This window comes from Nansenia antarctica (genome assembly GCF_963989245.1).
Source record: "Nansenia antarctica genome assembly, chromosome: 7".
Taxonomy (NCBI): domain Eukaryota; kingdom Metazoa; phylum Chordata; class Actinopteri; order Argentiniformes; family Microstomatidae; genus Nansenia; species Nansenia antarctica.
Genome location: NC_137677.1, coordinates 3,436,702 through 3,459,603, shown reverse-complemented (window position 1 = coordinate 3,459,603; position 22,902 = coordinate 3,436,702). Strand labels below are relative to the sequence as shown.

General features: G+C 43.3%; 1 protein-coding gene across 1 annotated transcript; it reads right to left on the bottom strand.

Annotated features, from left to right (window-relative positions):
* Nucleotides 1–17,496: 17,496 nt before the first annotated feature.
* nrtn (neurturin) lies at nt 17,497–22,581 on the bottom strand (the record flags this gene model as incomplete). The annotated part of the gene is made up of 2 exons (XM_080536496.1): nt 22,350–22,581; nt 17,497–17,906 (listed from the first exon to the last, which is right to left on the bottom strand). The coding sequence occupies exons 1-2, from the start codon at nt 22,564–22,566 to the stop codon at nt 17,497–17,499; spliced, it is 627 nt and encodes a 208-aa protein (XP_080392622.1). The 5' UTR covers nt 22,567–22,581.
* Between the last annotated feature and the right edge of the window lie 321 nt (nt 22,582–22,902).

Here is a 22,902-nt window from a genome sequence, read left to right as displayed (position 1 = left end):
AGAATTCACAGTGTTGTACTGATGTTACACTCTTGGGGCGGCTGTGTCTCAGGAGGTAGAGTCGCCGTCTAATGATCACAAGGTTGGCAGATCGGCGGTTCGAGCCTCGGCTGGCCACATGTCGAAGTGTCCTTGGGCAAGACACTGAACCCCAAAATTGCTCCCAGTGGGCGGGCCGGCCGGCGCCTTGCATGGCAGCTTGCCATGGTGTGTGAATGGGTGAATGAGAGGCCGTTGTAAAGAGCTTTGGGGCAGCAAAAAAGGTTATTCAATTCAATTCAATTCAATGATACTTTATTTATGTTAACAAAAAAGGTTATATAAGTGCAGTCCATTTACCATTTACTCTCTCAGCACCGTGGTTCACTGGTTCACCTGGCCCTCCTCTGCAGCAGCACACCTGTGTGACCGTGTTCCTGTGTTCCACCTGTGTTCCCTCCCCGGGGGATGGTGGACATGCGCAAACATGTCAAAGGTCACGCGTCATTTTTAAATGTTTTACATTTTTGGCATTTAGCTGTAAGACGCCTTTATCCAAAGCGACTTCCAACAAATACATTTGACTAAGTAAGTGAATCATCTATCCACCAGTCACGGCAGGAAAAAGTAATCTATGCTCAGGCCTGGATCCATTGGCAGTCGTCGTGCTCGAAGAAGGATGTTCGTTTTTGTTTGTTTTGACACTGGATTGTTTATACAGGGGGGTAGTAGATGTCTCAGGAGGGACAGTTCAGATGGAGCCTGAAGAGATGGGTCTTCAGTCTATTGTGGATAGATAGGAAGTGACTCATGTCTTTAGGTCTCACGCAAGGCTACTCCTCACGCACGCTTAGTCACTGGACTCACTCCGCTCCTCACGCCCCAGACACACAGACATCCTTACAATGTTAAATGGACTGCACTTATATAGCGCCTTTTTTGCTGCTCCAAAGCTGCTCCAAAGCGCTTTACAACGGCCTCTCATTCACACACACATTCACACACCAATGGCGGCAAGCTGCCATGCAAGGCGCTGGCCAGCTCACTCTGAGCAATTTTGGGGTTCAGTGTCTTGCCCAAAGACACTTCGACATGTGGCCAGCCGGGGCTCGAACCGCCGATCTGCCAACCTACGACTCTACCTCCTGCGCCACAGCCGCCCCTTACACACTGTGATGTGCTATTGGGGTACAGCAGTTGTACGTCACAACACAAGAACGGTGTTTTACATTGGGTACAGAGTTAGAGCTAGGCCTCCTCAGCATCACACCCTAACGTTCCATTCTAATAAATAATAATAAAAATAATAGTTTTATCGCCAGGTAGTCAACTTGTCAGTCAAATGTTGGAATTTGTTATTTTACGCTCTAGGCAAGGGGTCAGAGCCATAGACGGCGACCCTGGAGCAATTAGGGTTTCAATGCCTTGCTCAAGGACACCTCGACACGTTGCCAGCCTGGGTTCAAACCGCCGAACTGCAGACAGTGCGGCATCATTAGACGCCAGCTCTACCTCCTGAGCCACTGCCGACCCATTCTTGTGGGAAACCTAGATGAAAGTGGAAAACAGCTTTCTCTTTTTACATTAACATAGGCCTATTAATTCCATATTGACATTTCATTGTGATCTGGTAACACTTAAAATGTTTACAAAACACAGTGGTTGAGTTTTAGCGCGAATTGAATTGGCAAGAAGATACGGTTAAAAAAAATATGGTTTCGATTTTTTAATGTGAATCTAATTATGACAATGATATGTGTCTTTGAACTGGAGTCCCATTAGTCTTTTATTTGAGAAACCCTTCAAAAGTGCCAGTCATATAGCTGTCTATCACTATAACAATACCGTTTCTTAGCCCAATAGTGTGTAGTCAAGTGATTTAGACCAAATTGCGGTAGATTGCTGTAGAATGTGCTACAACATAATCATGAAATGTCTGAAAAGTTATGTTTTAATATGAATATTAAAACATGTGTGTTTCTATCCCTGCATCTTCAAAGTTTGTGTGAGCCAGCAACTTATTTGTCCTCCTTTTCTTCACTTATGTAAATTCTTAAATACTTCACATAGTATCAGTGGCATTTGTTTCTCAGCGAGAAAGCTATTATGGTAATATCTTTGTCCTGTTAGCCATGTGGTAATTGTATCAATGCTCCTTGCCAAAGGTTTCTCGTCCACTCATTTCTGATCATCTCACTCATTCAAAATGTCTTTTTACATTGTACTAAACACAACAACTCACATTAAGGTGAGGCAAATCACCCTTTAAAAGTACAAAAACAATCATAATGTGCCCTGCGGTGGTGTAGCGGTCTAAGCACTGGCCACTAGTGCAAGCTGCCCACCGGGGACTGGGATCGTATCCCAGCTCGCCAGATCCGGATATGGCTGGGGCACACACAGGGAGCGGCATATTGAGCGGCCGCTCCCGAGGGCGGTATAGGAGTAGTTCCGGACAAGGATCCGTCGCGCAACAGCGCCCCCGGGGTGCCGGAATAACAGGTGCTGGGCTCGAGGAGCCAGTCAGCTAGTCTGCCTGGCGGCCTCTTCTGGGACTGCCGGCCACGGGGTCGTGCGGCGGATCCTTCGCAATAGGCAGGGGATAATTGGATGCTAGGTTGGGTTCAATTGGCTACCAAATTGGGTGAAAAAGGGATAAAATCTGAAAAACAAATTTAATTAAAAAAAAATTCATAATGGGAACGTAAATGGTGTTATACACTGACTCAAATACTGAACTGAACATAGTAAATGTGAGTGGTGAATACAACTTCATCTCATGTCTCTGTCTCCCCACCTGCTTTCATTTTTCACCCTGCTCTCCACTCTCTAGATATTTTACACGGCACAGCTTGGTTTGTTTTAACAAGAAATACACGGCTTAGAGTCAATTAACTCACGCAAGCCATTTGTTGTCTGTCTGGCGCTTGGGAATTTTGACTCATATCAACCCAAAAGTGTGTGTGGCTGCGCCCGTAGGTGTGCACGTGTGTGTGTGTGTGTGTGTGTGTGTGTGTGTGTGTGTGTGTGTGTGTGTGTGCATGTGAGCGTGCATGCATGCGTGCGTGTGTGTGTGTGTGTGTATGTGTGTGTGTGCATGTGAGCGTGCATGCGTATGTGTGTGTGTGTGCGTGCGTGCGTGCGTGCGTGCGTGCGTGCGTGTGTGTGTGCATGCGTACGTTGCGCGTGTGCGACAGAGCCAGAAGCATGTGTGTTTGTATGTGTGGCAAGGCCAGAGGTGTTATTTTCAGGAAGTCGGGGATCAGGGAGGAATTTGAGGGAGAGCAGAAAGGTTCAACCTCCACTGAACCTGCAGGCTGCACCGTTGAGGAGTTCCAGATTCCTGTCCGGATAAGGAGCTGAGACCTCCAGTACCTCCGCTGCTCTCCCTGTTTACACCAGCTGGGTGAGAATTACCAGATCTTTAGAGCCGATACGGAGGCCTCCACCTCCACCCAAAAAAGACTTCCACTGTTTTACAGGTTCCTGGCGTCCTGTACAGAACATTTAGATTGGAGACTTTCTTTTCTGAAACAAAGTGAAAAATACATTGCGTATGTCTGTACTCACTGGCGGACTCAGGGGGGGGGGGGGGGGGCAGGGGGGGCGACCGCCCCTCCTGGTGCCCCCACGGTTGAAAAACGTCTCTCTTAAGTGCCCTTTTGAATGGCAAAAATGCCCTTTTGAGTGGCGAAAATTAGAGGACGTGCCCTATTGGTGCCCCTCCAATGGTCTAAACTTGACCATGTGCACTGATGGGGTCCCATGTTGTGCAGTAGGTGCCCTTTTTTTCTTTTCGCCCCTGCCCTTCAAACAGCCTGAGTCCGCCATTGTCTGTACTACTACTAGTTTGCTGTTTTGTATTTGTATCACATTGAATCATAAGACCGTGCTAAATTTGTGTTCCACTTAATGTGTTTTTTCGCTGATGTTTGGCTGCTTCAGAAGTCAGCTATTCAAGCCGTGAAGCGACATTGCATGGGATGTATTAGGAAATCAACAGATGGATTTGAAGAAGAAGATCTCGACATGAACAATTTGGAGCATGGCCCCCGAGAAGCACAGACAAGCGTTGAACTTCGTGATCGTTTACAAATTTCCCCTTGTCATAGCAAACGTTCTCTCTTGAAGTTTCGACGGTTTCTCCCAACAACAACATGTCTTTCCGTTTACCCTCGACCAGCTCTGCCCCGTACGACCAATAGAGACCAGGTGTAGGAGAAGCTGTCTTGAGTTAGGAACATCATAAAAACACAGAATGATCTCTATTACCTCAATCAGACTTGACCCACTGGATCTATTGTTGGAGGGATTTAGTAGACAGGAGGGTATTTCGGGGCTGAGATCATGCCTGTTATTGCCACCTATCATAAACAGTTATGGGAGACTAGGAGATCCTGCTTTGAAGGACTAACGGTCTATGATGACCCCAAAGTAGAGCCACAAGCATCATCATTTAGAATTCATCCCTTTTAATTATGATGTTATTACACAGTAATAAACACTGAACAAAGTGTTAATATGTTGACTAATAGGCTTGATGAAAGCTGGTTGTTAGGGTTAGGGAAAGCATTTTCGATTACATTTTCTTCATCCAATCTGACTTTCGCTTATACACGAAAGCACCTTCGGTTGAGAACAGTTGAGTTTCAATTTACTATGACTACAGACAGACAGACCGTTTTCTAATCTACCACGTAGTCATAATGGCGGGAGTTCTATTCCAAGTAGCGTTTTCATTAAACTCAGCCCTTAATTGGCCATCCAACACTTCTCATCGTGGCACGAAACCCAACCCCCCCTCCTCCTCTCAACTGATGTGATTTCTCAGAAGTCAGCCCAGCTCTCGTACGACTCTCTCTCTCTCTCTGTCTCTCTCTCTCCCTCTCTCTCTCTCTCTCTCTCTCTCTCTCTCTCTCTCTCTCTCTCTCTCTCTCTTTCTCTCTCTCTCTCTCTCTGTCTCTCTCTCTGTCTCTCTCTCTCTCTCTCTCTCTCTCTGTCTAACAGTGGTTTGGCCGAGCGTTTGGCCTGAGCGTGAGGCATGAAATCTAAATCCTGTATAGATGTCTTCCATGTGTGTCTACATCCCTCTCCATCTCCTGACAGAACTGAGCGGTAAACACGGGAGTGTTCTCAGAGGAGAGCGAGAGCGTGGAGCGCAGGGGAGAGAATGTGAGGGGTAGTATGACGGTTATAATTGTGTATACTCCATTTGAAATCTACCTCTCCACCGTGAAATGCTAAGTAAAAGGCAGCAGTAGTAGGAACAGATGTAGCGGTTGATGTCGATGTAATTAAGTGTGATTCGAGTGAACTATGACTGAGGCTGCCGTCGCCCTTGTGAAATCCAAATAGCCAACGAGTTTTCCTCTCATGAAGTTTCTACAGTATTACATCTCCCGTGTCTAAATGTGACAGGTCACCCACCTAGTCAGACTACTGTGTTACCACAGGGAGTCTGTTGTGAGTAATGCGAGTCCCGACCTCACTTGTGTGAAGTGTGCCATTAGCGCCGTAGCTCAGGCGGCTTCAAGTGTCCGTAGCTGTGTTTACACAACACATCTGTCCCCGGGAAGCCCAACACTGTGCAGGGGTGGGTAATCTAAATACGCTCAATCTTATTTTTTTTACACTCGTAAATATACCTATAACATTATATATATACTTATAACATTTTGGGAGGTATAGAGACTATATAGCTACTTTATTCTCTTCTCTTCCCCTCAGTAAACTCAGCGTTATACAGCTTTGAGAGTTACTTATGAGGTAGAAACTCAGTGGCTTGTCTCATACGGTCATATCTAGCCTTTGTATGACTATGAATATCATTTATTTATCATTTATTATTGATCATTTCTCTGGGTTCTAGAACCGTCTCCCATCATAATGGTATCAACATTTGGCCCTTCATTAGTCCAACTCGTACTGACAGGAAAGCACATAACCCAAACTGAAGTTGGGCCTCCTAATGAGCCTGTGGCTGTACAAGCAAAGACTCTGGATTATTGATGTGGCCCCTAGTTGGCACACACACACACGCACGCACGCATACACACACACACACACACACACACACACACACACACACACACACACACACTCTCTCTCTCTCTCTCTCTCTCACTCTCTCTCTCTCTCTCAGTCTCTCTCTCTCTCTGTCTCTCTCCCTCTCTCTCTCACACACACACACACAGAGAAGCATATGAAAGTCTTTATTCCAAGCGTAGTCCAGACCGATACAGAGATCTGACTGCAGGCCATCGACTAGAGAGAGAGAGACAATGGGTCTGTGACTGTCCCAATATCCACGCCAGCGATCACATGACTTGAGGGAAATGTGTTGTTTACTACTAAGAAATGTCCTCAACGTAACACCGGTCTGAAGTGAACCTGCTGCCCCTGGACACTGAGCTGTGGTCCCTGATGATGATAGCCCTTCACTGTGGCGGCTGGGTTCCCAACCTGACTGGACAGTTGGTTTTTAAGTTGTTCCGCAATCTCTGTTGTCGTTCTTTTGTTTTGTGCAATTTCCGATTTCCAAAAATGTGGTTCTTCATTTTCCCCAACATCATCAACTTCATCCGTTCTACAGTAAATGTTTAAACGAAGGAGCAGTCGTCTGTTGATTCGTGGGAGGTTTGGAACAAAATCACCGTTTTCATTTTCATAATTTCTCCCTGAGTGTTTTATACAGAGGTAATTATGACAAAAAAATACAATAAATACATAACCAACCACCGCTGTGGTTACACGGACGCGAACCATAACACGTGAGTGGAATAGCAACGGCAGCAGTGGAGGATGTATGAGTCACTGTCCACATACCCCAACGGTTAGGTTTATTTATCAACCCAGACCTACCCAGTTATTATGCTTTTAGTCCTTACACAATACCCACCTCTCTCCCTCGTTAAGGACGTCAGAATATATTACATTTACATTTTGCTCTGAAGTACAGTACAGTACTGTATACAGCTCTGGAAAGAATTAAGAGACAGACCACTGCAAAAATGATCAGTTTCTCTGGTTTTACTATTTATAGGTAGTATGTGTTTGAGTAAAATCATTTGAATGATTTTTGTTTTATTCTAAATGGTAGAGCTTTTTTGCTGCTCCAAAGCGCTTTACAACGGCCTCTCATTCACACACCAATGGCGGGAAGCTACCATGCAAGGCACCGGCCCGCTCACTGGGAGCAATGTGGGGTTCAGTGTCTTGCCCAAGGACACTTCGACATGTGGCCAGCCGGGGGTCGAACCGCCGATCTGCCAACCTTGTGATCATTAGACGGCGGCTCTACCTCCTGAGACAAAGCCGCCTCTTCACAACCTTCATAGTCTTTCCAACCCTCTAACAAACGATGAGGATGATTCAATTACCATCCGCTCAGCAACGACGTTTTAATGCTTCATTAACTGTCCGACTCACAAAGTAAGTGGTGACGACATGTGTCTATAAATGTCCCAATAGCACACCAGATTAATCTGAAATTAAAAGATCCGTTATATGGGTATGAGCAAACACAGCTGTCGGGTCTCATGTAATGACCTCTCCTCTAAGACTTAATGAGAACATCTTACTTTCACAAGGCTCAGAGTCGGGATCTGGAGGTTCAGACCCACCAGTTACAGTTCCTTGGTCGCCCATTATGAGAAACTGTTGAAGCATTTGTGATGTAAACTGTTAAAGACAGTTCACATTCCTAGTTCCCAGTTATTTCTATAGCCTTCCCAGGTTGGTCATAGTGCCTGTACCTTAGGTTCACTGAGGCTACAGTATGTCTCCCTTGTCCTGTAGCTTGTCAACAAACAGAACCCTCCTGTCCATTTGTTTTATTGTACAGTACACACATGCTTAAGCTTACTGTACAGTCTTATGTTCTGTTGTCAAAATTAATTTCTATGAACAATTGTTGTGAGCATTGTGGAACTGGGAACATTCCAGAAGACTTATAAGCTAGATTCTAGAACATTCCATATATAATGGGGCTCAAACGACACAGTCTGTTTGTGAACAGCAATCAAGAGTTAAATGACCAGTTCATCATCAAAATTGTCCCAATTGGTTACATCTTACCATAAGATGCTTATACCTCAATGGAAATGTAGGCTACTCAATACCCACTGTAATGTCTCCTGTCCAATCTGACCCCTGGATCTTAGAATGTTCTGAAACATTGAAATGTTGTGATGTGGTTTTATATCATTTTATACAGAGAAATGTAAGGCTCTCTACAGTAGTGGTGAATCTAGCACTCAAGGAAGGCCTACTTCCTTCCTGGAAGGGATGGGCCAAGATCTGTGGCGCAGTGAATAATTCTGACTATGGACAGGGCCCATAACTTGTGTAATCACAGATTTGTATAATATGATTGGTTCCCAAGAATAGTGACCTCATGACCAAGGACAGTTCTATAAATATGAGTCCCACCCATCGTTGGCTGCTTCTTGCTTTTGGGCTATTGCTTCTGGCTTATTGGTCTGCTCCTTTCTCTCTGCGCTCATGTGACTCTGCTTAATAAAAGGCCTCTTTGGAGACAATTGATCTAAGCTCTTTGAGCTTTATAAGTTTTACTCAATCTATTAAGAATCAATTAAATCCACAACAGTTGCTTGCTCTTTGTCTACAGATATCAACCAGCAGACCTACAGTCACTAACATGATCTTATTTCGTAACCCCGGCGGTTCAGTCTGAGCGTTCCTGAGTCTCTCTCTGTCTAAACATGTACAGTACTGTATGTGTACATAGAGTCCTGATCAGTTCGCCCAAGCTCTGACACAACTCTTCACGCTAGAGTAAACATGGGACACAGCCAAAGCACCCTTATTTGAGTTCCCACAGATATATAATTGTACATCAGATCATCACAGTTTGATTCAAGTGGTTTATTTTCCACCTAAATGTCTATGACAACGGAACTATTCACTGTCGGGAAACAGCCCCAAACCTGCTAGACTGATACTAAGGCTTCTCTGGAATAGAAGTGATTTTGTTTATGATAACTTTTTAGCCATCCATGTACTGTAGATGTATTGTAGACATCTCATGGGTGGGGAGGGGAGAGAAGAGAAGAGGAGAGGAGAAGAGAGAAGAGAGGAGGGGAGAGGAGAGGAGAGGAGAGGAGAGGAGAGGGTGAGGGTGAGGGGAAGGGACAGGAGAGAAGAGGAGAGGAGAGGAGAGGAGAGGAGAGGAGAGGAGAGGAGAGGAGAGGAGAGGAGAGGAGAGGAGAAGGGAGGAGAGGAGAGGAGAGGAGAGGAGAGGGTGAGGGGAAGGGACAGGAGAGAAGAGGAGAGGAGAGGAGAGGATAAGGTGAGGGGAGGGGAGAGGAGAGGAGAAGAGAGAAGAGAGGAGAGGAGAGGATAAGGTGAGGGGAGGGGAGAGAAGAGGAGAAGAGAGAAGAGAGGAGAGGAGAGGAGAGGAGAGGAGAGAAGAGAGGAGAAGGTGAAGGGAGAGGAGGGGAGAGGAGAAGGTGAGGGGAGGGGAGAGAAGAGAGAAGGGGAGAGGAGAAGGTGAGGGGAGGGGAGGGGAGAGAAGAGAAGAGGAGAGGAGAGAGGAGGGGAGAGGAGAAGGTGAGGGGAGGGGAGGGGAGGGGAGAGAAGAGAAGAGGAGAGGAGAGGAGAGAGGAGGGGAGAGGAGAAGGTGAGGGGAGGGGAGGGGAGAGAAGAGAAGAGGAGAGGAGAGGAGAGGAGAGGAGACTATTCAAATGGGCTTGAGTTAAGGTACTGTCATATTGAATATATGAGTCATCCAGACTCATAGACTGTTCATCAACAGATTAGTATCTGTATTATTTACATAGAAAGGTACTGTGTCTTCCCTGTAAATGATTGCCCCAGGTGTGCTTCGTCTGTGTATGTGTGTGTGTGTGTGTGTGTGTGTGTGTATCTATGATGGCTTCTGATGCTAGGACACGTACACCTCGGAGACCAAATGATATTCATACCTCATCCACAGATTGACTCACACAGGGAAAATAAACATGGCTGGGGGACAATGATGGATTATGCTCCTGGAGGAAGAAAGCAAGTCAGAGTGACTCGCCATCAAACCTGCTTTGATCCATCCATAGAGAGGTGACTGCCTGTGTCGTGTAAGCACGAACGGCTTGTTAGCAGAAGGTTAAGTATGAGGGCAAGGCTTCAGGTCTCAGTACTAGAGAAGTCTATTGGGTTTCCTTAGACGTGACGTTAGAATTATAAGGTTCTCTCTCCATTTTTGTCAAAATTTAGTTTTTTACATAACCTGATCCATTAGGTGTTTATTAATGCCTGTGTGGTGTTATTTAAAAAATGTTGACATTTTTTAGTTAGTAATTAATAAAATACAAAGGCTCCATCTCACAAAACATAATGGAATGTAAAAACGTTGACGCTCAATATCTCTGAACTGCCCTAAACGTAGATAGAACCTTATCATTCTAACCGCACATAATGTCTGTATTAAGGTGTGTCTGCATTATTTCCATGGTCTATTGACTGTAACACAATGACTATAGTATTACTACATCTGAGTGATGATATAATGGTTGTATGGAACGTTAATTTCTAAGACATAGTTGACATGAATCAACATCCTAGTAACATAGTACATCTTTGTAAAAAGGATCAATGATAGTCATTCAGTCTTTAACACTAAAACAGCCATGAGGGGTCATTTGAGTAAAGAAAAATGTTATATGTTTGCACACAATCAAATTTCAGGACCCTCCTTTCATGACTTTTCCTAGATACTGTATGTGCGTTCTACCACCCAGTATCCTTACATTTTCAAAATCACATCAGGAAAAGCTAATATAAAGCTATTTTGCTGTTTTTCTGTGTAGGAAGCAGGCCAATTTACAAGCGGCCAACTAGTGGTCGTTGTGTGTAAATAGCAGCTTTCCATTGTAAAGACTATGGTCATTTGACCCCCAAGGCGGCTCTTTTAGTAGGTAAAGAATGTACAGCTGTTCTAGTGTTAAGCTCTGTATTGTTAATTGCTCTTGTATTCAACTAAACTTCTTGGGAACCCATGGATTGTTTATCAGGATACTAAAAGGTGTTTGGAATGTCGCTGCTTAGAATTTGGAACGGTTTTGTTTGTACAGAACTCCAAAACATATTTATTCTAGAATTCTGGGAAGAAAAATGTCAGCAATCCGAGCAGGTTTTCACATGTCCTGTTTTAAAAGCCTCTAAACGTTGGCTGTGGTTTAATACTGAGATATCTAGGTCACGTATGACCTGATGTCAATGTGAGGCCAATAACAGAGCTGCTAGTGATCAACATTTTATATGAACCATTTGAACCAAGTCAAAGTCATTATGACCCTTGATGATAACATTACAACCCAATCTCATCTCACAGTTCCAGTAAATTGTATAGTCAACAGTCAAGTTGAGGGATACATTCTTGACTGTAAAAAGAAGTGGAAATGGACCTGCTGCAAACAACATGTTTCAAAATGATGTTGTTTATTTGACTCATAACACGGTGTGATTATAATAACCGACTATTACCGGAAAATAGGCCGTAAGTGCTAAAACTGCTGTTGGCACTTCACACTTCGCAGTTCACACGTGGCCACGGTGCACACCACCCGGGTAGAACAGTGGAAACAGAACGTTATCGTTCAGTTGCTGTTATGAACTGCTTCAGTGGCGGAAGCAGTGGGGTGTGCTACGGTGAGGCCCACACACATCACACACACACACACACACGTCACACACGGGGGCGGCTGTGTCGCAGGAGGTAGAGTCGCCGCCTAATGATCACAAGGTTGGCAGATCGGCGGTTCGAGTCGAGCCCCGGCTGGCCACATGTCGAAGTGTCCTTGAGCAAGACACTGAACCCCTAATTGCTCCCAGTGAGCGGGCCGGCGCCTTGCATGGCAGCTTGCCGCCATTGGTGTGTGAATGAATGGGTGAATGAGAGGCCGTTGTAAAGCGCTTTGGAGCAGCAAAAAAGCGCTATATACTGTAAGTGCAGTCCATTTACCATTTACCATCAAACAAGCATGCAGCAATTCTGTCATCATCCAACAACAATACAGCCACAGGAAACTGGTTAGCTACCCAATAATGTGGTAGTAGGCTATGCTGCATGCTAACTTGGTTGTCACCTAAGGATATTCTACACAGAAGAGCAAGTAAAGCTGTAGAAGGCAACAGTGTGTATTGAAAAAAGAGCAGAGACCATTTTTTGCCATTGTGGTTAGATTTCGTGAGCTTAGAATGATAAGGTTCTATCTCCGTTTAGGGTAGTTCAGAGATATTGAGCGTCAAAGTTTTTACATTCCATTATGTTTTGTGAGATGGAACCTTTGTATTTTATGAATTACTAACTCAAAAATGTCAACATTTTAAAAATAACACCACACAGGCATTAATAAACACCTAATGGATCAGATTATGTAAAAAACTAAATTTTGACAAAAATGGAGATAGAACCTTATAATTCTAATGTCATGATTTGATTTGCTGGTGTCAATGTAAGTGCAAAACATTGTTTGAAGATGATAAGTTGGTTTGCAGTGTTGCTAGTGTTGATAGCATCTACCACTACTTGAAAGGACAAATGTCAAAGAAAAAAGGAAAAACTGAACTGTTGACCTCTCGGTACAGTCATGGCAGGAAACAAGGGAAGATCTTAGTGAAGCTGTAGCAGTAAGCAGTCGCAGATAACAGTTGCAGGCATAGGCGTACGTACTGTGTACTTGTCACCACCAACCTTCATTACTTAGAAGCAATTCAACTCAACAACTCAATTCAAGTTCTACTGGAAATACAGATTTGGATGATAAAGACATATCAGTGTCATTACAGTCAGAAGTCAAGTCTAACTTGGATACAGTCCAAGTAAAAATTCCAGGAAAAAAGACTCTTTATCAGTCCTCTTTAGCTGTTCCAGTGAAAAGCAGGAATGAGGGATGAGGGGTTGAACAGATGAGCCAGACAACACGCAACATAACTAAAGACATCAGAGAGACAGCCTGGAGGGTACATGACATTACATGCCCAGATAGACAGACAGACAGACAGACAGACAGACAGACAGACAGACAGACACACAGACAGACAGACAGACAGATAGACAGACACACACACACAGACAGACAGACAGACAGACAGACAGACAGACAGACACACAGACAGACAGACAGACAGACAGACAGACAGACAGACAGACAGACAGACAGATAGACAGATAGACAGATAGACAGATATAGAAATTGACAGATAGACAGATAGACAGATATATCAATTGACAGATAGACAGATAGACAGATATATCAATTGACAGATAGACAGATAGAGGTGTCTAAAGATAAACCAATAAAAAAAAGGTAAGGTAGATAGACATGGAAACATGCCATGGACTATAGATTAGTGTGTCAAAACATTATCCTTAACTGTTTAGCACAGTATGTGCAAAACTTGTGTGAACAATTTCATTATGATCATTTCATTTCAGAAACGCACCAACTAAGTCGATGACATCGTTCCCTTTCCATCTACAAGTTCCATTCATTAAAATTCTGTGTGTTTGACAACACGGACGAATGGTATAACTTAACCATTCCCAATTAAACTTTAAACAAGAAACATTAAGGAACCACAACAAATAATTAAGCCCTGCGTCTTGGGGGTGAAGTACTGACAATTATATTCTGCTGTTTGTATTTCCAGAGTGAAATAGGGTAGTCGTCTAGCTTAATCCTCAGGATCCAATTGTGGTTGTTGCTTTATTTTTAGACAATAACATTGTTAATGAAGGGTATACATTTCATGCCAATGGATCTGTTTATTTTAGTTTCCAGTTGAATTAACATATTGCAAAGGGGCAGAACGCCTAATTCGATTGATGCAAATCTACACGTCACCCCGTGCCAGATGAGTGTGTTACACTGTCCCATGCACGACTCTGGACTGGGATGAAGGTTGACCTTCTGGACTGGGATGAAGCCTTGTGATTTAAGTATCCTACCTCATAGTCTGGGATACGGTCTATGGCTTCTACCTACTACAAACACACAGAGCCTAGCCTGCCTGACTCCAAACTCACACTGAAGTGAACCTGTTTTGGGATGCTAAACAGAGCTAATGAATGATTCAGGGGATGGTACTTCTTAAGGAAGTAACCCTCGGGGAAAATCAACTCCTTGATGAATGTTTGTGCTCTGGTGAATGGTTCGGAACCATTTATTTACTCAAGAACAGACTCAAGGGATTATCAGGCATAAATTAACCATTTGAGCAGTGGTGGACTCAGGCTGTTTGAAGGGCAGGGGCGAAAAGAAAAAAACAACATGGGACCCCATCAGTGCACATGGTCAAGTGTAGACCATTGGAAGGGCAGCCAATAGGGCACATCCTCTAATTTTGCCACTCAAAAGTGCACTTTAGTGCAACGTTTTTCAACTGTGGGGGCACATGGTCAAGTTTAGACCATTGGGGCACCAATAGGGCACGTCCTCTCATTTTCGCCACTCAAAAGGGCATTTTTGCCACTCAAAAGGGCACTTAAGACAGACGGTCGCCCCCCCTGCCCCTCCTGAGTCCGCCAGTGAGTATGTCGTTCTATACCAGTAAGACAGGCCGAGCCCGTCTCATCTCCCTGTATTGCCAAGTTCCCAGTGTCAGTGAGACAAAAACACCCCCAGTTCTCTTTTGAAGCAGGTTAAGTTTATTCAACAGTCAGAATATGTAGAATAATATCATACATGTAAAGTCCACTTTGGCACCAATAGTTCAATAAATAAAACATGTTCCTCTTTTTCAAATGATGTCATCTAAATAAATAAAGCATAACTTAACTCTACAATAAATATACATTTTATATAATACAGATGCATTGCATCAACTTATACTGCAGTTGGTCAATGTAGTCCAACAACGCCAGAAGAGAAGGGTATGTTACTGGTTGTAGTTTCTCAGACATTTGCCCTCCTTTGGAGAGGAGGGTTATAGGGGAGGTAAACAGAGAACACCCCTGCGTCCCAATTCTCTATCCATGTCCCTGAAGTGCACACATGTTTGCTACCCCACACAGATTTTTAAAAAGCATTTTGATTGGTTAAGCATGGGCTCTTACACCAACCCTATTAGATCCATGTGGTTTCGTGGTCACATCAGGATGTCATTCAATAGATATAATGCTGGGGAGTATTCATGTTGTAACTCATGATGGAAAATATGGGGTTTTCAAAAAATGAATGATAAATACATATACTGTATATCATCAACTTTAAGATGGCAATTGGTTTTCTCCTAAACTTCTTTCTCAAAATCCATCAGAACAGGCAAAAAAATAAATTGCATTTACAGTTTTTCGTTATTCAAACATACATAATTCCTTGATTGAGATGTCCTCAATAATGTGGATTATCATTTGAACCATGCCAGAGATATTGTATTTTCTTCATGCAAGGGGAGGGTCAAAGCCAATCCATTTTCTAGTGCACAAATCAAACTGTTCTCACTATTTATAGCATCAAGTTTCCTCAAGCTGCAAGCTCTTAGTCCTAAGCCCTACCTGGACAGCCATTCTGTCCTCATTGTTAGGGCAATCCTTTGGTTTTTAAGCACATTTAGACTTCAGGCTATTACGGTCGTGGAGAGAGCTGTTTCCTTGGCTTAAGGCCAGCCTGCCTCTTCAACTCATTGCTCTAATTATTTGATTGGATTTAAGCCTAACCCTGTTGGTTTCTGACTACGCAAGGTGTTCATGTCTGCAGGTAAAATATATCATTTGTTTTTTTAGGAGGAACATGTGCAGCAGTCAGATCTCTTAACTTGTTCTTTTTGCATCTTTCAGAATCGAGAGATTTGTGTTCAAACCTCTTGTTTGAAGTTCTTTGGCCTCTCTCTGAAATGGCAAATCCTACAATCAGATGTTGCTATGTGTTTATTTGGCCCCAATTAACTAACCAAAGAGCCTATGATTTAAAAAAAAAAAAAATGACAGATGAAATTTAACCTGTTATGTTTACACTACATGTGCAGTTAATAAATCCAAATTAATCTGACTAAGTTAAAATCTCCAGTGTTCTCCAATAATCTAGTGACTATAAATAGCTATTAGTGCTGCATGGTCGCTCGAATTTTCTCTCTTTTGCACTCAGTGCATTTGGCCCAAATGAGTTATAAAGGAGTTAAGTGGATTAGAGTAGTCTATTAGGGGGATTTGCACAAACGGTATGGATTTGTGGCGACTAAATCAGGGTGAGAGACTGAAGCACAATCCCTCTGGCAGTCACATTTACGATGCTACAGTCTCTCAGCCACTTATTTAATAGATCACTCCAGTACTAGACGATCAAACTATTCTGCGTTACATTCATCTCAGTTCGATGTGAGGAGGGATAGTAGCCATCTTGCTGTAAATAGACAGGGACTTTGTCAAAATATTGTGTTTTTGTTTAATTCTCTTCTGTTCTCTTATGGAACAGACGTATACAGTTAGCCTTCGTTGTGTTGGAGTTGGAGTAACTTCTGTAGCTTCTGTTACTGAGCTGAAATCACAAATGCAATCTCTGTTTAGCATGCAACTATGCAAGTATGGTTTCAAATCTTTGTCCCTATGGCGTTTATATTGCTAATACAGATCGTTGATGTACAGTATGCTATGAATATATCTTTGTAGAATGTTTTTGGTGATAACCTCAGAGAAAGCAGCATCAAATGTGAGTGTCCTTTTTGTATTGGTGCTGTTGTCCATATCATTCAACATTAAACACTAACTGAGGTAGATTTGCATGGTTACTGGTGAAGGGCGGAGATTGTATTATTTAGTCATGAAGGTAATGCCTATACACATGATAGAATGTGTTAAGCTTGCTATAAAAACAAACCAAGCCTAGGCCTACCTTCTCACAGCCCTTTGGTGTTGTTCATCGAAAGACATCTTACGCCTTATACTTGTAGGAAGTAGAGGTACACGTTTTGGAGAAGCACATTGCTTCATCTTGGTGGTTTCAGTTAAATGTCATTATTTGCGTTCATCACTGTTATACTCCAAGTACGTTTTATACCACGACACACTGCCACTGACATTTCTGAAATGAAGTGTGCTACAGGACCCATCTGGCCTGGGGAGCATGCTCTGTTTAGATAGCTGATCTCTCATATACTGTACAGTACATTAGCCACTGGAGCGATTGTTTGATAATGAAAACAACGAAAGCATTGCTGTACCTGTGATGACCTATGATTATGACAAGCAGGGTCAAAGGTCACACAATGTATCATTCTAACAGCAGACAGAGAAGAAGTATCCTATGAAAGGCAAAGAAAGCAAAAACAGAACGGTATTTTGCTGTTGTCCAAAAAAAAAAGAGTAGTTTCCAATATCCATACGTAAGTGTCCTTCTGAGGAAATCCTTTGTGGTTTACTCCTGTTTTCGCTCTTTTTCTTAGCAGTAGTTGTTGCATTTCTTGTGGCTTTAAGCAAGTGTTTCCTCAACCCACACACGATCTACGACCTCATAAAAACGGCTGCTGCCAGTGACCACCATTATACGCAGCCAGTGACCGCCATTATACGCAGCGACACTCCAGAGCCGACCACTCGTTTAGCGTCTTGTATTTGTTATTGTTATCCAGGAAGGATATGTCGTCGTCGTACGCCATGGGGCGGCAACAGGGACTCCTCTCTCTCCGGGCGATGCCTTTACTCTGCCATTTCTTCAGGATGACGTCGTAGTTGCGTCGGCTGGCCTTGCAGGAGCCGCTGCAGTACCTGAACAGGAGCGTCTCGTCGCTCTCGTAGCCCAGGCCCAGCTGGCTGACCGTCACCTCGGCCTTCCTCAGGGAACACGGCTTCACGGCCTTCTTGGCCCGTTTAGTCCTCCTGCTCTGCCGGGCCTCCCGCCGGGCCTTCCTCTCCACCAGGGTGCCGATCACCTGCTTCAGCTCGTCCTCCGTGAAGCTCTGGAACATGTGCATCACTGCAACGGAACCGGAGGAGAGGAGGTAAGTAAATGGTAAAATGACTGACTTATATAGCGCCTTATTCCAAAGTGCTTTACAATGGCCTCTCATTCACCCATTCACACACACATTAACACACCAATGGCGGCAAGCTACCATGCAAGGCGCCGGCCCGCTCATTGGGAGCAATTTGAGGTTCAGTGTCTTGCCCAAGGACACTTCGACATGTGGCCAGTCGGGGCTCGAACCGCCGATCTGCCAACCTTGCGATCATTAGACACCGAATCTACCTCCTGCGCCACAGCCGCCCCAAGTAAGTAAGTAAGTAAGTAAAATGTATTTATGTTACAGTACATGTGGGATAACTAGGGTTAGGGTTAGGTGCTAGATTGCTACGGTTAGGGTTAGGGTTAGGGTTAGACATGCCAGCATGTACCAAGTCGACGTAGCACCTAACCCTAACCCTAGTTTTCCCACATGTACCGTATTCCCACATGTACCGTAACATTTATACAGCATCTTTCCCAGACCAAGGGTCACAAAGTGCTTTACATAACAAGGAGGAAACACAAATAAAACATAATACAAGGTCAGACAACAGGTGTAACAGCATCAGCAGGACACAGAGAGACAGGCCCTAGGGGCTATCCAAAAGCCTGTCTATACAACACAGTCTTAAGCTGCTTTTTAAAACCCTTGAGAGGAGGTTTTAGGGTTAAGGAAGACACAAACATCTGGACAAACATGTGTAATACTTGGCCTGGGGAACACTTGACTCTTTATGGTATGACATTTGCTCATCAATCATTTGTAAAACATTCATATACAGTATGCTACAGTAAGTGTTTAAATCAAAACATCAAAGTGACTCCAAGATAACCTCTACCGTTCACCTTTGGAGTTTGGACATACTGTATGAATGGATCTAAAAGCTGTCACAGCACATGATGATGTAGTGAAACCTTTGTGAGATGTACAGTAAGGTAGTACTGTAAGTAGTACCGAAACATGTCTTAGACATTTGGGCGCCTGACCCAGAACTTTTGTTAGTGGGATTACCAAATACCAAAAAAATGTTGATGCCATTATATGAAGTAGAACTTTAATAGAACTTGTAAATGTATATGAGCGTGACGACCAATAAAAATTCCATGAGAATAGAGTTACTCCTGTGGAGAAATAGAGTTACGCCTGTGGAGAAATCACACCATTAATTATGTTATGTACAGGGACGTGTGAGTCATAAAACTCAACATTATCACTTATAGCTTAAGTTCTACTGTAACTGTGAGCACATTCAAACTGTCACATACACTAACTTGCAAGGGTTTGGTGTTGGTTCCTGCTTGTTGATTTGCCGTGATTTTTTCGACTATTGACATTTGGATATGACAGCAGATGTTTCATGTGCATACTGTATATACCGGTAAGCTTAAGATGATAAAAATAAACTTTGTCCGGTAATGGGACAGAGTTGTATACAGTTAAAGCAGAGGAGAAACCACCAGACAAGTAATCACCATCCTTAAACACTTAATCAGCCATGACGGGTCATTTGACCTCTCTGAGTAAAGATGTTTTATATATCTTTGCACTCGATCAAATTTCAGGACCCTCCTTTCATGACCTTTCCTACATACATATGTGCGTTCTACCACCCAGTATCCTAACATTTTCAAAATCACATCAGGATAAGCTAGTATAAAGCTATTTTGCCATTTTTCGGTATAGGAAGTCAAGCAGGCTAATTTACAAGTGGCCAACTAGTGGTCGTTGTGTGTAAATAGCAGCTTAGCCATGTAAAGAGGGGATCATTTGACCCCCGAGGCGGCTCTTTTAGTAGGTAAAAAAGGCACGGCTGTTCTAGTGTTAAATGACTCAGGGTCTTTGGCAACACCAGGGGCATGTTAGATCCCACACCCTCAGGTTCATGTAACAGTGTCCAGGACTAAACATTGTGTTCTTCACTGCCTGGTATATTATTCACATACAGAATAACACTCTTCCCCATAGCTGCCGGAGCTCTCACACCATTCTGCTTTTTTGAATACAATTTGATCTTTTATATTTTTGTTCTGTTTTCGTTTTTGTATTATTTTGTTCTCTTTGCTTTCTGTACTGTGTCTTTTTCCACTCCCTTCTGGACAGCGGTACAGGGCCACCAGGACAAAAACATCACAACACTTGAACAGTTTCTTCCCCAAAGCCACGGCCCTTCTCAATAACTCCTGATCATTGCACCTTGCACTGTACATGTTCTTGCACTTAGTTGTACAGTATATTTATTCATAACATTCACTCGTATTGGTACTGTATATTTTGTCTTGAGTTTTGTTGTATTGTCGTCTTGTTGTTGTATGTACTGTAGCTTGTTTAGCATCATAGAATACCAAGTCATGTTCCTAGTGCACTGCACATGGCGAATTAAGTTGAATTGAATTGAATTGAATTTAGTTTTTAAAAGTCTTTATTTTATTTTTTAAGTGTGGCCCTATGGGAGGTCTCCTTGTTGTGTGTGAAGATCACTGCGTCACCTGACGATAGCATGACAGATTAGCTGATTAGGGTAGCTGGAGTTACACATGACCTGGCCTGGGAAATCTCTACTGGATGATCTGAATAACGGTGTGAGTTACATCTGCTGGCTGAGGCAGCAGGAGAGACCAGCGCAGAGAAAAACAGATATGCAAATGAGATACAAATGGTATTTACTTTGAGATCATTTGGAAATAGGCAGCAGTCAGAGGATGGGAGGCAACAAGGACCCTACATCAATACTGCACATACTCTGTCTCTCCTCTGTCTCTCCTCTGTCTCTCTGTGTCGTCGCTCTCTCTCTCTCTCTGTCTCTCTCTCTCTCTCTCTCTCTCTCTGTGTCGCTCTCTCTCTCTCTCTGTCTCTCTCTCTCTCTCTCTCTCTCTCTCTCTCTCTGTGTCGCTCTCTCTCTCTCTCTGTCTCTCTCTCTCTGTCTCTCTCTCTCTCTCTGTCTCTCTCTCTCTCTGTCTCTCTGTCTCTCTCTCTCTGTCTCTCTCTCTCTCACACACACACACACACACACACACACACTCACATAAATACATGCATACTATTACATACTACTATTGCTACAACTATATTTATCTTCCCACCCCACTATTGCTGTTATGTTTGAGATGCTTACTACCTATGTTAATTGTTTGTATTATTATTATTATTATTATTATTATTATTATTATTATTTGTTGCACTGTTGAGGAGCTAGCTTTCCCTAAGCATTTCATTGCTCCATGTACAGCTGTATTCTGTGTATATGATAAATAAACTTGGGGGGTGGTAGTGTCAAAGAGAGAGTCCCTGTGCTACGTCCCAATTCTCTACCAAGTGTGCACTTCTTCACATGGATTTAGAAGCATAAGATTGATGCAAGTATGGACTTGAGGAAGTTTCTACCCAACAGTCCATTCCATATAGGGAGTGCACACTTCAGGAAAAGGTTAGAGAATTAGGACACAGCTTCTCTCTCTCTCTCTCTCTGACACTCATGTTACCTGACTCTCTCAACACTGTAAATAACATTTTACATTTCTAAATATTTTTTTTAATTGTTTTTTTTAAAAATGATGCAATTTCCTTTTTGTATACACTTTATCATTACTTTATGCTAGTCTTTTTTCATTGGCATCCAGTTTCTACCTATCGTTCTTGCCTATCATTCCATCCATGGATAATTAAGATGACGCTCCTGACATGGACATTAATGCAGTTAGCTATCTATTCTCTAAGCGTCACACTGTTTTGATTACCATGGCTATAACTTATTACAGTAAATGGTAAATGGACTGACTTATATAGCACCTTTATCCAAAGCGCTTTACAGCGGCCTCTCATTCACTCATTCAGACACACATTCACACACCAATGGCGGCAAGCTACCATGCAAGGCACCGGCCCGCTCACTGGGAGCAATTTTGGGGTTCAGTGTCTTGCCCAAGGACACTTCGACTTGTGGCCAGCCGGGGCTCGAACCGCCGATCTGCCAACCTTGTGATCAGTAGATGGCAGCTCTACCTCCTGCGCCACAGCCGCCACAGCCGCCAGTAAGCTGCATTTGGCTGCTACTCCAACATGCTGTCTGTAAAGGTACACTAATGATGGCCTTCAGACCTCCCAACAAACACTGCCCCACATTGACATCACAGGAGAATTGAACTGTGAACACTGGACCCAACCATTTTATACTCAGGCCTGTAAAGTACCACAAGTTTGTAGTTTTTATTTTGACAGTTGTCATTGGTTGTGAGTGAGGTGAGGTGACAGGTGAGTTCCTCCCCTACAAGGTAAAGAACTTTGAGTATTACACAAGTCCAGTCAATATTTGATATACAGTATACAATAGAATCAGAGCTTCGGCAACAAGAGCCAATCAAAACCCCTACCTAATCAAGTAAGGTTGCTAATTGGTTACAATGTTTCTAACTTACTTTCTGTCAGTATAGAGCTGATTCCTTCTGTCGACCGGGCTCTGCGCTGTCTGCTTGTGATCAGGGTGGATGAGGAGGAGGACGTCTGTGACGAAGACGAGGAGTCCCGTGTGGGGGGGTGACGTAGCGCGGTGGGGACCATGGTTCTAGTGAGGAAGAGGGACAGTGCTGCACCACAGAGAGTCAAGGCGATGGTGGCACACTTCCATAACTTCATCTTAGAATGAGGAGGAGCATTGACACTCTGGAAGACAACAACAAACAAACAAACAAACAACATATGTTTACATACGGGATACCATGAAAACAATTACGTTTTTCTCAATGGTGAATTGAGCTATCTTGTGATCCCAAGGGTAAGGAGAGTTATGTTTTTGTCTCTCCACTTTTCTTTCTGTATTATTATTTATTTATTTCGTTATTACGTTGTCTTCAACTAAAAATGTAAATGTAAATAATAGGGCTAATGTATGTATGTATCTATGTATGAATGTTATGGAAGTGTATTGTCTGTATTTAAGTGTTTAAGATGAGAAATTGTTTGAAAGTATGG